The sequence below is a fragment of the Bufo bufo genome, chromosome 8 (genome assembly GCF_905171765.1).
Source record: "Bufo bufo chromosome 8, aBufBuf1.1, whole genome shotgun sequence".
In the NCBI taxonomy this organism is placed as follows: Eukaryota; Metazoa; Chordata; class Amphibia; order Anura; family Bufonidae; genus Bufo; species Bufo bufo.
Genome location: NC_053396.1, coordinates 30775432 through 30789576, shown reverse-complemented (window position 1 = coordinate 30789576; position 14145 = coordinate 30775432). Strand labels below are relative to the sequence as shown.

The 14145-nt window shown below is 47.8% G+C and overlaps 1 protein-coding gene across 6 annotated transcripts in view; it reads left to right on the top strand.

Moving 5' to 3' along the window:
* GAPVD1 (GTPase activating protein and VPS9 domains 1) overlaps positions 1–14145 on the top strand; it is a 75733-nt gene that overhangs the window by 44264 nt on the left and 17324 nt on the right. For 2 of the 6 annotated variants that reach the window (XM_040442689.1, XM_040442686.1), the window contains 12 exons: positions 641–766; positions 851–1024; positions 3282–3422; positions 4743–4877; positions 5268–5387; positions 7004–7087; positions 7183–7544; positions 9210–9297; positions 9385–9462; positions 9551–9673; positions 10484–10613; positions 10754–10863. In XM_040442689.1, coding sequence (XP_040298623.1) covers positions 641–766; positions 851–1024; positions 3282–3422; positions 4743–4877; positions 5268–5387; positions 7004–7087; positions 7183–7544; positions 9210–9297; positions 9385–9462; positions 9551–9673; positions 10484–10613; positions 10754–10863 — 1671 coding nt within the window. Of the gene's footprint in view, positions 1–616; positions 767–850; positions 1025–3281; positions 3423–4742; positions 4878–5267; positions 5388–7003; positions 7088–7182; positions 7545–9209; positions 9298–9384; positions 9463–9550; positions 9674–10483; positions 10614–10753; positions 10864–14145 lie in introns of all 6 variants that reach the window. The other 4 variants (XM_040442688.1, XM_040442685.1, XM_040442687.1 and 1 more) reach the window with 2 other exon arrangements.

The following is a 14145-nucleotide window of genomic DNA, read 5'->3' as shown; positions in this document are numbered from 1 at the left end:
TTTGTACCTATGACACTGGCTGACCTGTTACATGTGCGCTTGGCAGCTGAAGACATCTGTCTTGGTCCCATGTTCATATGTGATCGCATTGCTGAGAAAAATGAAGTTGTATATGCAAATGAGCCTCTAGGAGCAACGGGGGCGTTGCCATTACTCCTAGAGGCTCTGCTCTCTCTGCAACTTCCAACCCCTCTCCACTTCGACAAGGCCAGGCATTGTACACGTTATCACACGTCTGGTCCTGTCAATCAAATTTGAGAGGGCGCAGCAGTTGCAGAGAGAGCAGAGCCTCTAGGTGTAACGCTAACGCCCCCGTTGCTCCTAGAGGCTCATTTGCATATAATAAAACTTCATTTTTCTCAGCAATGCGGACACATATGAAGGTGGGGCCAACACAGACGCCTTCAGCTGCCAAGCTAACATGGAACAGGTCAGCCAGTGTCATAGGGACAAATCTGCTGACAGATGCCCTTTAATCTTGACCGTTTTTGAAAGCGAGTCCTGTTGGCAGATTTGCGACATCATGTGATTAGATGGTTAATGTTGTGTTTCTGTACTCGTATGTTCTGAGATGTTAACATTTACTATGATTTGGCTGTCAATTAAAATAACATAGAAGAAGGAAATATGTCTACACCAGGTCCCTCAAACCGTTCCAACTCTGTGTCATCCCTGGACCTGGAAGGAGAGTCGGTGTCAGAAATGGGTGCTGGGCCCTCGGGCAGGAATGGTGTGGAGGCGCTGCAGCTGCTGGAGCATGAACAGGGTGAGTGCCAGTCTCCCATCTGTAGCCTGTTAATAAAATAGTGGCGGACATAGAGCTCAGCCTTATTATCTCTTCCCCCTGCAGCTACCACACAGGACAACCTTGACGACAAGCTGCGCAAGTTTGAAATTCGGGATATGATGGGATTGACCGAAGACCGAGATATCTCTGAGACCGTTAGTGAGACATGGAGCACGGACGTTCTTGGCAGCGACTTTGACCCAAATATTGATGAAGACCGGCTGCAAGAAATGGCTGGTAAGAGAAAAAAAGAGGACTGAGTGTGGATTTCAATGCTTAAAGGGGTTCTCCGGTAAGAATACCATGTAACCAATTGCCAGCAGCCTGCCCCACTATGCTGGCTTCAGCGGTGACGTGCTGCTTGCGGCTACCTCACCACTGAAGCCATTCATTGGTGGAGCATGTGACCAAGAAAAGAGTGCGGGACCAGAATATGGAGGCAGTGATGAGGGCTAGAGCGGCAGGGAGCGCGTTAGTATGAATCCTTAGCTTACTGGGGCAGCATGGTGGCAGCATCATTACCGGAGAACACCTTGTAAAGGGGTTGTTCATCTCCTGGCGGAATCCCATTGTGGTCACACCTGCAGAGGGAAGTATCCTTGCCTGTTCCCTGCCACTGGCTCCTTTGCTGTGAACATACAGTTTGACGCTGCAGTGTTGACCTGTCCCCCTTGCGTGACATCAGTTGGTCTGCCAAAAGACCCAGACCCCCAGAAGATGAACAACCCATTTAAAGGGCGTCTGTCATCAGCAAACGCCCTATTCTATTTCATAGACACATAGCTGTGGTTCACCTGTTTTTCACATGTTGATCCGAATTATGATACTTATTCTTAATATGCATTTAGGCCTTTGGTGCAATCAAGGTCTCGCCATTGCTCTTGTTGCACCCAAGGTCCACTCGTTTCACGGGCAGATTATCGGAAACAAACGTTTGTAGGATCCTTCAGTCCCAATAATCTGCACAATCCGGCAGAGTAAATGGACCATTAGTCTTGACAGCTGTGTTAGACGGCACGTGATTACTGACGTCGCAAAATATTTCTCGGCTGGTATTATGCAAGGTCTCGGGCATTGTGTACCGATGGCTATATATGAATGGGAGGCAGTGCTGAAGCCATTACTACATGTTCAGCTCCCTCTAGTGGTCATTTACATGAATACTCATACAGGCTGAACTATATTTTATTAAAAACCTACATCTCCTACCCAACAAATATGTATATTTATTTCCCTGGCCACATTTATCAATGGACAAAACTTTTTTGTAATTTTTTTTTCAGTTGCCATAGCTGTATAAAGGCTTATCTCTTCTGAGATGAGTTGTATTCCGACTGTATAACTTTGCTGGTATGAGGGGACATTCCTATATGCCCCATGGGTGACCTTGACATTTAAAGGAGTTAAATCTCTCTGATTTTATCCATTACTGCAAGACCAGTGTATAGCGCTGCATCAAAATGTCGTCTAGAAGCCTACGTACCAGAATACGTGTTAGGGGTGGTAAAAGTTGGCCATATGCCTTAAGGGGAAGCGGTCACCAACAATCTTGGACTATCATGAGTGGTACTGCAAATAATGAGTCCAGGATGTAATTTTTTATTTTATTTTCCTACTGCCCCTTCTTTCCCCGTTTTCTAAGCGGCACTGAAATACACAGTCCGGACTGCTGTGCCGAACATAATGGAGAGGACTCATGCGCAGCAGTCCCAAAAGTGTACTTCAATGGAGCTGTCTAGTGACCTGAACTCCTCTGCGGTACTACTCATGTAATACTCCAAAATCGTGGCGACAGCTTCCGATGCTCCAGGGGGCCACCCAAGCCCTCCTCTCTGCTCCTGGATACATAATAAGCCCTCAACAGTAATTAACACTGTGAGGATGAGGTACTCGTGCACCCGGCCATCGACCGCACATGTCCTCCTGAATTCGGCTGCTATTGATGGCCACCACAGAGGGACAGCTTTTGGGGCAGTATAGTGTGCTGCACTGTGGTATATGGTTCCTACTGGGATGGTATTGCTGACCGCGCCTATTTGTGTTGCGGTGTCTTCTGTCGGTTTGGAACCACCTCCTACCTAGGGCCATTTTTATATATATTTTTTTCTGAAGGGCCACATTAAGTTCCTTGACTGCCCCATACATGTTTGCTTAGCTTAACCGTGCATACATATGTTCTCATTAGGGAGAGGGGGGATTAAGCCGCTGCCTGACACCTCTGAAGATGGCTCATAAGTCATGTGCACCGAAAATCTCCTGAGTATGATTATATTTCTTAGCGGTTTTGCACCCATGGCATGTGAAATGCCGTGGCGGTGTGATCAGTCTGTTTGGCAGACGGGCAGCCACGTATGCACATTCTGTAGTGGAAAAAACTGGAGCTACACAAAAAGCCACGTGAGCAGGATTGCTGGATGTCCTATCAGCCAGGCCTTCATCAGTCGCTCTGTGGGATGTCTACTTGAGAATACTGTAAATCTCTGTCTTATTCTAGGTGCAGCGGCAGAAAATATGTTGGGTAGTCTGCTTTGCTTACCTGGGTCGGGCTCCATACTACTTGACCCTTGTACTGGATCCACTATATCGGAGACCACCAGTGAAGCATGGAGTGTAGAGGTCCTGCCCAGTGATTCGGGTGAGTCTCAATACTTGGCATCAGTTTAGTCTGCTGTAAGAAGGTGACATTTCACACCCACAGAAAACCTTCATCAGTTCCCACTGACTTTTAGAACGTGAAGTATGACCCAGGTGTTAAATGTTCGTATATTTTTATTATTTCAAACAAATACATTTTTTCCTTTTTTATTGTTTTATTTCAGCTTCTACCTAATCACCATCATGGCAAAGAATCTCTTAGGCTCTATGCACACGACCGTTGTGTGTTTTGCGGAACGGCACGGACAGCCATTAATATAACTGCCTATTCTTGTCCGCAAAACAGACAAGAATAGGACAGGTTGTATTTTTTTTGCGGACCACGGAACGGAGCATCGGATGCGGACCAAAACAATGGTCGTGTGCATGTACCCTTACTCCCGAAAAGAGCCCTTTTAAATGGATTTTCCCAAGTGTTTTTTATATTACCTATCATCAGGATAGGTCATCCATATCTATCTGATCAGTGGGGGCCGACAGCTGTGACCCCCAACAATCAGCTGCTTAAAGAGGCCAGGGCCACGGCAGTCAAGTGAGTGCCTTGGCCTTCCTTGGGGGTTACCCTACCTAGTGACGTCACAGGGCCTCGGCACAGCTCAGTCCCATTCAAGTGAATGCGGCTGAGCTGCAATACCAAGTACATCTGCTATCCAGTGGATCGAGCTGTGCTTGTAAAGTGCACAAGGGCCTCCTTAAACAGCTGATCGGCGCTGGTCCCAGGAGTCGAACTCCCACCGATGAGATACTGATGATCTCTCTTGAGGATAGGACATCAGTATAAAAAATACTCGGAAAACCCATTTAAAATGGTACTGCTATTTGCATACAGAGTGTGAAAATGCCTATCCCTAGGTTAGATCACCAGTATCAGATTTTTTGGGGGGCCGACTCTGGCTCCACTGTCAGTCAGCTGTTTAAAGGGGCTGTTTTCAGTTTTTTTTCACAGCGGCTCTGCTATCTGCAAAAGCAAGCACAGCTGCTGCAGAGTATGAACCCGTGTAAGCAATGCGGAGACCACAGACCTCACCCAAGTGACGTGGCCCCTCAGACAGCTGATCAGCAGGGATACCTAGAGTCAGAGCCCTTCCAAACTATGATCAAACCTGGATGATCCCTTTAATCCAGCCTGTGTTCCTAGCAGGGCCTCTCTAGTCATTGAAGAACACATTGCATTCCTATTGCAGCATTTACATTCTGGAATAATAACAGAATAATCCTGAAATCTGAGTTTAATTTGGGACATCTATAGTCGGCGTCAGCAGCTGAACAACTTGATGACTCGGCATCCTTTTTTTCCCAGAAGCACCAGACATGAAGCAGGAAGAGCGGCTGCAAGAACTGGAGAGCTGCTCTGGGTTGGGCAGTACATCAGATGACACCGAGGTGCGGGAGGTCAGCTCCAGACCCAGCACTCCAGGTCTGAGCGTGGTGTCAGGTAAGATGCCGCTTTACTTTCATGTCTGTGGTTTACATATCCCATAGTAAGGGATTAAAGGGTCACTGAGGTTTCAGACCACTTTTGATATGTCGGAGACCTCAAAGGTTTTGATCAGTGGGAGTCTGAGTGCTGAGACCCCCAGTCATTGCTAGAACGAGGAGAGAGAAGTGCTCTCGAATTGTACGGTCTCTCCTCGCTGCAGGAAAGGAAGAGAGATAGACTGAATAGAAAGTCTATGGGCCGGTCTCACTGTCACGAGCTATACAAGCGCTTCTCTCTCCTCGTTATAGGGGGATTGGTGGGGGTCTCGGCACTCAGACCCCCATTTTTGACATATCAAAAGTTTTCTGAAAATTCATTGACAAATATTTTTTTCTTTTTTTAAAGGCATTAGTGCAACTTCTGAGGACATCCCCAACAAGATAGAAGACCTCCGCTCTGAGTGTAGCTCCGACTTTGGAGGAAAGGATTCAGTAACGAGCCCTGAAGTTGAGGACTGTGTTCACAGTAAGTGGCAAAGTGCAAATATTTCACAGTTTTTATATTGAGAGCTTTTAGGAGGAATAATGTGGATAGAACTGGCTGTATGTGAACTGTGGCATATGACTAATCGCAGCTTGTATGTGTAGACAGGAGGGTATACAGATAAAATCATATATTTCTTCCGAGCTTTAGGGTCTCAAACATAATGTGATACTAGTGGACCAAATTGTACAGATGGTTGTACTTGCATACTACTACATGCTTTCCTTTCATAAATGGTATAGCATGGGCCAGTAAAAATGGATAAAAAATAGCTTTTCATTGAGCGACCTGATATGTGATGCAAAAAATCTTAACTTGCTAAACTTGTCCTTGTGCCCTTCATTCTGCATTCTGTTTGTCCATTCTTTTCTGCCTGAATATCATCCGTTTTTCACATCGATCAAAAAAATTGAGTAATGCCCACCCAGCGTGTCCTAGCAGACATCCGTGTGCTGTCCATTTGCTCACATGTATCTGTTGACTTGAATAGGCGAGTTTTGCATGAAAATTAAACCAAATAGTGCATTCTGCCCGTTCTACACTCTGACAACACCCAGACATTACCCCTTTTTCAACATTTGCCCTGGTCACTCCGCCCTCTTAAGAAACCGCATAAATAATACAAATCGTCCTGCAAAAAACCTATGGCTGTGTAAGCAGAAAAGTAAAGAAAAAAAGAAATTGTATCCTCAGGATAGGTCTTGGAAGCGCCGCTGCAAGGGAGGCTATGCGCAGTGTAATGAATAGGAAGCGGAGCTCGCATGGACTGCCGCCTTCTCTTCAAACAGCTGATCGGCCGGGGAGGTGGGGCTTGCAGACGTCGGACCCTCACCGATCGGATATAATACCTGCACAACCCCCTATCGCTAGGACCCGCAACTGTATCGGGAACAGAGCCCCGCAAAGTGGTAGCTGGAGGACTCCAGTCCAGCCACCGCCAAGCGCTCTCCTCATAGAAGTAAATGGGAGCGCACTGCGCATGCACAGTGCACCCTCCACCACTTTCGGGGCTCCGTTCCCAGCGGTGGGACCCGCACCTATCAGACAATGGAGGCATGTCCTGGCGGTATGCCCCCATTGTCTGAGATGAGACAACCCCTTTAAGACTAGGGCTACAGGGAGACTTTTTAGCGTTACTGTTTGGACTGCATTTGTAACTTTATAGCAGGTGATAGTAATACATTCAGTTTCCTGCACCGCACGCTGTTAACCCCAGCCTAAAGGGGTTTCCTCATAAGGACCGCTGTTGTCCATATACTGTATCGGGGCATGTGGATGGCATAGAAGGGGGTTCTCTACTTGGGAGAAGCAGGAATCACCGGTTTTCTATTTGAATCCTGCCTGCATTTTTACATGAAAATACCGAAGAACGCCTTAGGAAGCTGTATATCTGGGAGCGCAGTTCCTCCCAGTCTATCCCGTGACCTGACAGATCCAATGTAATGACTTTTTCGTCATTAGCAGGAGCCACTTGTCTATCATAAGAGTCCAGTTTTGCAACTATGTTTACTGTTCGATTATTTCTTTGCTTCTTCTTTCTTTTCAGAGACCACTCCATGCAAAAAAAAAGCCCAGTAATATGTCTTCTTTATTTCCAGACATTCATCACACCACGTCTCCCCCATCCCAGACAGAGTCCTTGTTAGCCATGTTTGATCCCTTAGCGCCAGCATCTAATGAAGGTACTGAGTTCTGTTCTCTTTTAGTGACTTACCTAATGCTTGCACTATTTATGTATATAATTGACTTAATATATATATTTTTTAAATCTTTTCAGTGGTGCGGCCCAAAGTACACTATGCAAGACCCTCTCACCCTCCTCCTGATCCACCCATTATGGAAGGAGCTATGGGAGGCAGTGAAGCTCGACTGCCCACGTTTGGCTCGCACATCTTTGTTCCCACGGACTCTGACTCCTATAGGCAGAGGCACTCTTGTCCTGAGAGATTAGTGCGCAGCCGTAGCTCTGACATAGCCACATCCATACGGCGGCCTATGAGTGATCCTGGCTGGGCAAGAAGAGCAGGAAATGAGGAGCGAGAGTTGCCACCTGGTGGAATGGCGTTGGGTGCATCTGCAGGGATCAATGCCTCGCAGTCGTCCTCATCCTCACCTAGCAAGGATTCTTCAAGGGGGGAGGTATGCGATTTCCAGATTTTATACTCAAATGGAATCTGTCAGCAGTTTTAACTTTGGTAAATTGCTGATAGCACTAGGTAGGGGAGTGAAGAGAGCAGTTTAAAGATACCTTATGTGGAGTTTTTATCAGAAGCAGTGAGAATATGAAGTTTTATTCTGCCAGGTTCTGCTCCTAAAGTCCCCAGGGTGAAGCTTCACTGTGAAGTGGTCTCTGCGTTATGTTGCTGCACAGCTCCTTCCCTCTGCTAGCTATGGTGGTCTCTTGTGAAGCTGTGATGCATCTCCATGCAGAGAGCAGTTCACAGCAAAGCTCCATCTCCCATGCACTTAAAGGAGCAGAATAAAATGTCATTTTTACACTACACTTTTGAGAAAAGCTCAACAAAAGGTAAAATTGTACTGCTCTCCTCGCCCCATACCTAGTCCTGTCAGCAGCTTAGCATCGTCAAAAATGCTGATCGGCTCCCCTAAATAAACGTTGACTAGTTATATAGGGTAAATTCAACTTCAACTCTCCAAAAGAGTAAGGATTCATTCCGTTTCTCTATTATAGAAAGCTTTTTGTCAAGTTGTTCTTGCTCTGGAAAATATATACTTGCATCTTTTTCAGGAAAAAAAACTATTTTTGGAAGTGATAGAATTGTATTAACAAGAGGGTCTTTAGAATGGAGCCAGCTATTTCCGTCATCCTCATAGCAGTGAATGGAGCGGTGGCCACACTTGCGCAGGGACTTAGGAAAATTTTCGGCAGTCCCATATAAATGAATGGCGGGTGGACGAACATGCACAGTCCGTTCTCCTTCACTTTGCGAGCTCCGCTATAGACATAGGTGCTGGTCCTACCTCCAGGACTCGCACCTATCAGACACTAGGGGCTTATCCTAGCGATGTATGAGATGGGACATAATCCACAATTTTTCTTAAACCACATGTCTCCCTGAGCTTTAATTATGTGAAGGCAGAAGGGCCTAACCTGTAGAAAATAGAAAATGCGCCTTCTTCTGACTGTTGGTACAATGCAAAATAAGGACATGCCCTTTTAGTTAAGCCCCACCCCTTCCGACAAATCAGCCAAAACGTGGAAAAAGCAAGTATGGGAAAGACCTTGGCTACAAGAGTTTGCAGAAGACCCTGCAGACCTGCAAAGAGACAGCTGTCTGCCTTGTGGTTTTATTCTCATCCGTTTATGCCTCTCTAAGGCTACTTTCACATTAGCGTTTTTTTTCAGATCCGTCATGGATCTACAAAAACACTTCCATTACAATAATACAAGCGCATCCATCTGTCATGAACACCATTGGAAGTCAATGGGGGACGGATCTGTTTTCTATTGCGTCTGAGGAAAACGGATCCGTCTCCATTGACTTACATTGTGTGTCAGGATGGATCAGTCTTGTCCCGCATCACACACAGAAAAATGCCGCTTGCAGCGTTTCTCTGTCCGCGATGGGGGCGCAACCAAACAGAACAGAATGCGTTCTGGTGCTCTCAGTTTTGTCCCCATTGACGGATCTTGATAGCGGAATTGAAAACACTAATGTGAAAGTAGCCTAACAGTGAAATGTGAAAATGTATTTTCTCGTCAATAATTATAAGTTCTTACAACCTTTTAGTACACGCAGGACAATGACACCGATGTGACGTTTTCCTGTAAATGTCTTGTAGCCAGAAGAAAGGAAAGACAGCGATGACGAGCGTTCAGACCGTAACAGACCTTGGTGGAGGAAACGCTTTGTGTCAGCGATGCCCAAAGGTAAATTGCTATTCTGCAGATTACTAGATACTGTTACCAGGTACTCGGCATGTGGCACTCTTTGTAAGTGACTTCTTTTTTCCTCAGCCCCTATTCCCTTCCGGAAGAAGGAAAAGCAGGACAAGGAGAAGGAGGAACTTGGGCAGGACAGGTTCTCCATGCCAGGTGCAGGTTCAGTTTCTGATGTTGTACAGTAATGTCCATCTGAGGAGTCACGGAACGGCTGACTGGATAATGGGTTTTAACTTTTTAGATGACGCAACATCTAGACTTGGTCCCCACTCTCAGGCTGCAGAAGACATTCTTGACAAGTATAGGAATGCCATCAAGAGGAGTAGCCCAAGCGATGGAGCTACAGGCTCCTACGAGGCAGCAGGTAAAACCATTCATTTCATGTCCGCCATCAGTTGTGTCTTTCATCCCTTCTGCCATACTAAAGAAAAGAGGCAGTTGTGATCATGTCACAGTATATGGGATATTATAACCCAATGTATCTTTAGAATCCATGGCTCAGAACGTTTTTTGGAAAGTAAGAAGGAACTTCTTAACTGTGATTCTCTTCTGCAGCAGACAAATTTTATGTAATTATTTAGACTTTGATGCAAAGTTGCATGACTGCAAACGTAAGTTTGACGGGCAAGGTGATATTTTCTACAATTTTAATATGATTTATTTATTTTGTAATTGAGGTTTCATTTGTGTTTGAAATTGTCACGCAGCAAATGAATGAAGTGATCAGGGTATACAGGTGCTTTAGATACTTTGGCCCAGATCTACTAATGTGTATACCTCCAAAATCTGTCAAAGAAAACAAATGAATGCACTTAGGGTTTTTCCACTTTTTTTTCCCGACATGCTCGACTAGGGGACAGGGCATAGCTGAAAGGGATGGGGTCTAAGGTGTGTGTGCCATTTTGCACCACAATTCTGTAGTCAAAATCTGTCAGAGAAAGGTGTCTATCCCTTGCTTCACAATTCTCATCCAGCCTGAGCCCCTGTGACAAATCTGCTGCAGTTCTACACAGCCTGCCCAAGCTTACCCCATCTTTGGAATGAGTAAATCTCAGCCTCTGTTTTTACATTTACCTTCTCGTATATGCACACAGGCTTTAGACAAGACTGATCCCTGAGAGGCATAGCCTCATTGACAGTGCTGGTCTCTCATCTATAATGTGATGTGTTGCAGATGCCATCGGTGATGGAGAAAGTCTTCACGATTCCCCTAGAGAGGAAGCCTTGCAGAATATGACTGCTGATGATCTCCTGGATTCTGCCAGCCAAACGGCTCCTCCACCGGACTCCACCTTCTCTTACAGGTAGCGGTTGAGAGGCTGATTTCTCTCATGTACTAAAGCCATTCTGAACAGCTACTTTTTATATATAAAAGTGAAGAGCATATTCGCTGTACACTGGAGACTTTATTATATTCCAATTTCCTATTTCTGTTTTTATGTAGGGATGCAAAAAAGAAGTTGCGATTAGCATTATGCTCTGCTGATTCTGTTGCATTTCCAATGCTTTCCCACTCTACGCGGAATGGTCTTCCTGATCATAATGATCCTGAAGGTAATTCAACATTTAAAGAGTCTGTCACCTTGAATATGGACTATTATCTGCGGTATTATGGGTAGTACTGCAGATAAGGAGCCTAGAGAGCCAAGTTTTATTTTTCTATTGCCCTTCATTTCCACACTGTGTGCTGACAAACCTGCGTTGGATTACATAGTCTGGATCAGTGCGTTCATGCACAGGAGGTCCTCCATTATGTGCATGCAGCTCTGAAGTCCAGACAATATACTTCAGCACAGCTTTGTCAGCAGAATAAGGAGCAGTATGAAAATTTTAATTAGCACTACTATTTATGTAGTACTGCAGATAAGTCTTTAATCAAGGTGACATACTCCCTTTTACATATACCAATATTGCATTTTGATAGTGCCCAAAGCTCATATATTATCAGTGTGGCCAGGACAACCTGGTCTCCACCTGTTGTATTACTACATATTTCAGCATGCCCTGCTTGGCGTTGTAGTTTCACAGGAGTTGGAGCCCACTGGTTTAGAGGCTAACTTCAAACTAAGTTCCCTAAAACCATCAAGGGGGTATTCCAATAGTTACTCGTTATCCTCTATCCACAAGATGGGAGATGACTATTAGATTGGTGGGGGTCCTTCTGCTCGGAGCCCCACTGATCACGAAACCTGGGACCCCTTACCCTTCCAAAGGGTCGGGTATGCGTACTGCAGCTTCATTCATCTATACAGAAGTTCCGGAGACAGCGGAGTACAGCGCTCAGCTATTTCCAGAACTCTTATAGAGATGAGTAAAGAAGCAGTGCCGATCCTACAAGGGGTATGGGGTCCCCATTTTCGTGATTGGTAGGGTCTAAAGGTTATGATTCCCTATCCTGTGGATAGGGGATAAACTGTAATTAACCGGAATACCCCTTTAAGGTTTCTAATGAGTCCTAAAACAATGACCTCATTTATTTCTAAACTTGGCCCAATTATTCTGGACAATAATTTTTCATTTCTCGCCCAGTTTCCTTGGGGGACACAGAAGACCTTGGGTATAGCTCATCTCCATAGGAGGCGTGACACTAAGTGAAAGCTGTTAAGCCCCTCCTCCACAGCTATACTCTCAGCCTGGAGAGAAAGGCAGCCAGTTTTTTGCTTAGTGTCCAAGGAGGCAAGACACTCCCTGCTCTGCAGGGCTGGTTTCTCCTTGTTTCAATTTTAGATTTTTACTTTTTTCTTTTCTTTTTGTTCCAGATCATCAGGGATAACAGAGTCGCACTAGACCTCTCTGTTCTCCCGGGGTTGAGCTGCGCCAGTGCCGGTCACCCGCACTGCTGCCTCCCCCACAGAAGGCAAGGTGGATCAGGGCAGCCCAGCTCCCCTACATCCCGCCAGCGCAAGGGTCGCCCGCACGCCAAGTCCCTCTTCCAGCGTCCTGCCACTACAGTGCCAGTAGCTGAAGGGGCGACCCTGCTGGAATGGACCGAGGGTGAAGACGGCTGTGGTAAGAAAGAGGCTTCTCCAGCCCTACGTCCCCCACCCCCCCCCACCCTGGTCTCCTGCGTGCCTAACCCCCATACTGGGCCTCTAGTCCCCTGCTGGATCTATGCTGGCCCCTGGGGTGCCGCAGAGCGGCAATTTCCTTCTGCCTCCCCCTGCCTGGCTCCCATAGACATGCAGCCAGTGGCTGTCTCCACAGCCAGCTACAGAAGCGGCAACTAACATGGGTGGAAATCAGCACAGGCATCTCCTACCGGAGTGTTGCTCAAGGCCTGAGGCTCCTGACGGCTGTGGTGTAAGGCCTCAAAAATCTTAGCCCAGGCTCCGCGGCCTGCTAGGCCGCCATTCCGGGTCCCTGACTCTTCCGACCGGCGGGGTGGGCTCCCGCGGCCGGCAAGCCGCCATTCCGAGCCCCCGACTCTTCCGGCCGGCGGGGTGGGCTCCCGCGGCCGGCAAGCCGCCATTCCGAGCCCCTGACACTCCGGCCGGCGGGGTGGGCTCCCGCGGCCGGCTTTGGGCTTGACGTCTATGCCCAGCAGGCCCCGGCTGACCGTTGGTGCCGGTCGGTGGGGCTCCGCTAATTTAGCCCAGGTTTCGCGGCCTGCTGGGCCGCAATTCCGACCGGCCCGCGGGGTGGGCACCCGCGGCCGGTTTTGATGCGCCACTCCGCCTCTGGTCCCGGCGGTACATACCGGGCGCCGCAAATTTAGACCCCGGCTTCACGGCCTACTAGGCCGCAAAATTCCGGCCTCTGGTGGAGGGGGCGGGAACTTCTCCAGGCGCGAATTCTTCCCGCCGGGAGGTTCCTCCGCCCCCAGGGGATCGCAGCGCCGCCCTCCAGCCCGGATCCATGTTAACCATTTGGGTACAGGCCGGCTCCCAATGGGCCTGTATGGCTGGCCCCCCTTTTCCTGACTATCTGTGCCCCTATAGGTGGCCCCCCTTTAGCCTCAGAGAAGCTGTGTTTTTAATTAAAAAAAAATAATAATAATAAAAAAAAAAAAAAAAAAAATAACAACAGATTTCTATTGGACTGCGCAGGACGCTGCAGCCTCATCAGTAGTGCTACATGTCTGCATGCCCTCTTTCCACAGGTGGCATAGTGTTGCGCTCCCAACCTGCGTAGGTGCTAGGGCATTTCCCTTTTTAGGCGGTTTTCCTGCCCTCTTCCAGGATACGGCGCTGGCCAAGTGCATGCGGCCCTTCCGTAGGCAGCATTCATCATCTCTCCAGTTATGGTGCCTGCCATGTGCATCCCCCCCCCCTAGGCGGGATACTGCACTCTCCCTGGCTGCCGGCTGGCCAGGTGCATGACCCCCTTTTAGGCGGAATACTGCACCTTCACCGGATACGGTGCTGGCCATGTGCATGACCCCCTTCCATAGGCGGAATGCTGCACTCTCTATGGATTTGCTGCCGGCCATGTGCGTGACCCCCTTCCATGGGCGGAACGCAGCGTTCTCACTGGATTCGCTGTCGGCCATGTACGTGACCCCCTTCTCTAGGCGGAACTCTGCACTCTCACTGGTTTCACTGCCGGCCATGTGCGTGACCCCCTTCCATGGGCGGAACGCAGCGCTCTCACTGGATTCGCTGTCGGCCATGTGCGTGACCCCCTTCTTAGGCGGAACGCTACACTCTCACTGGATCTGTTGCCGATCATGTGCATGACCCCCCTTTTTAGGCGGAATACTGCACTCTCACCGGATACGGTACTGGCTATGTGCACGACCCCCTTCCATAGGCGGAACGCTGCACTCTCTCTCATGTGCTATGATGTACTTATGTACTATGTTGCTATGCTGCACTCTCACTGGTTTCGCTGCCGGCC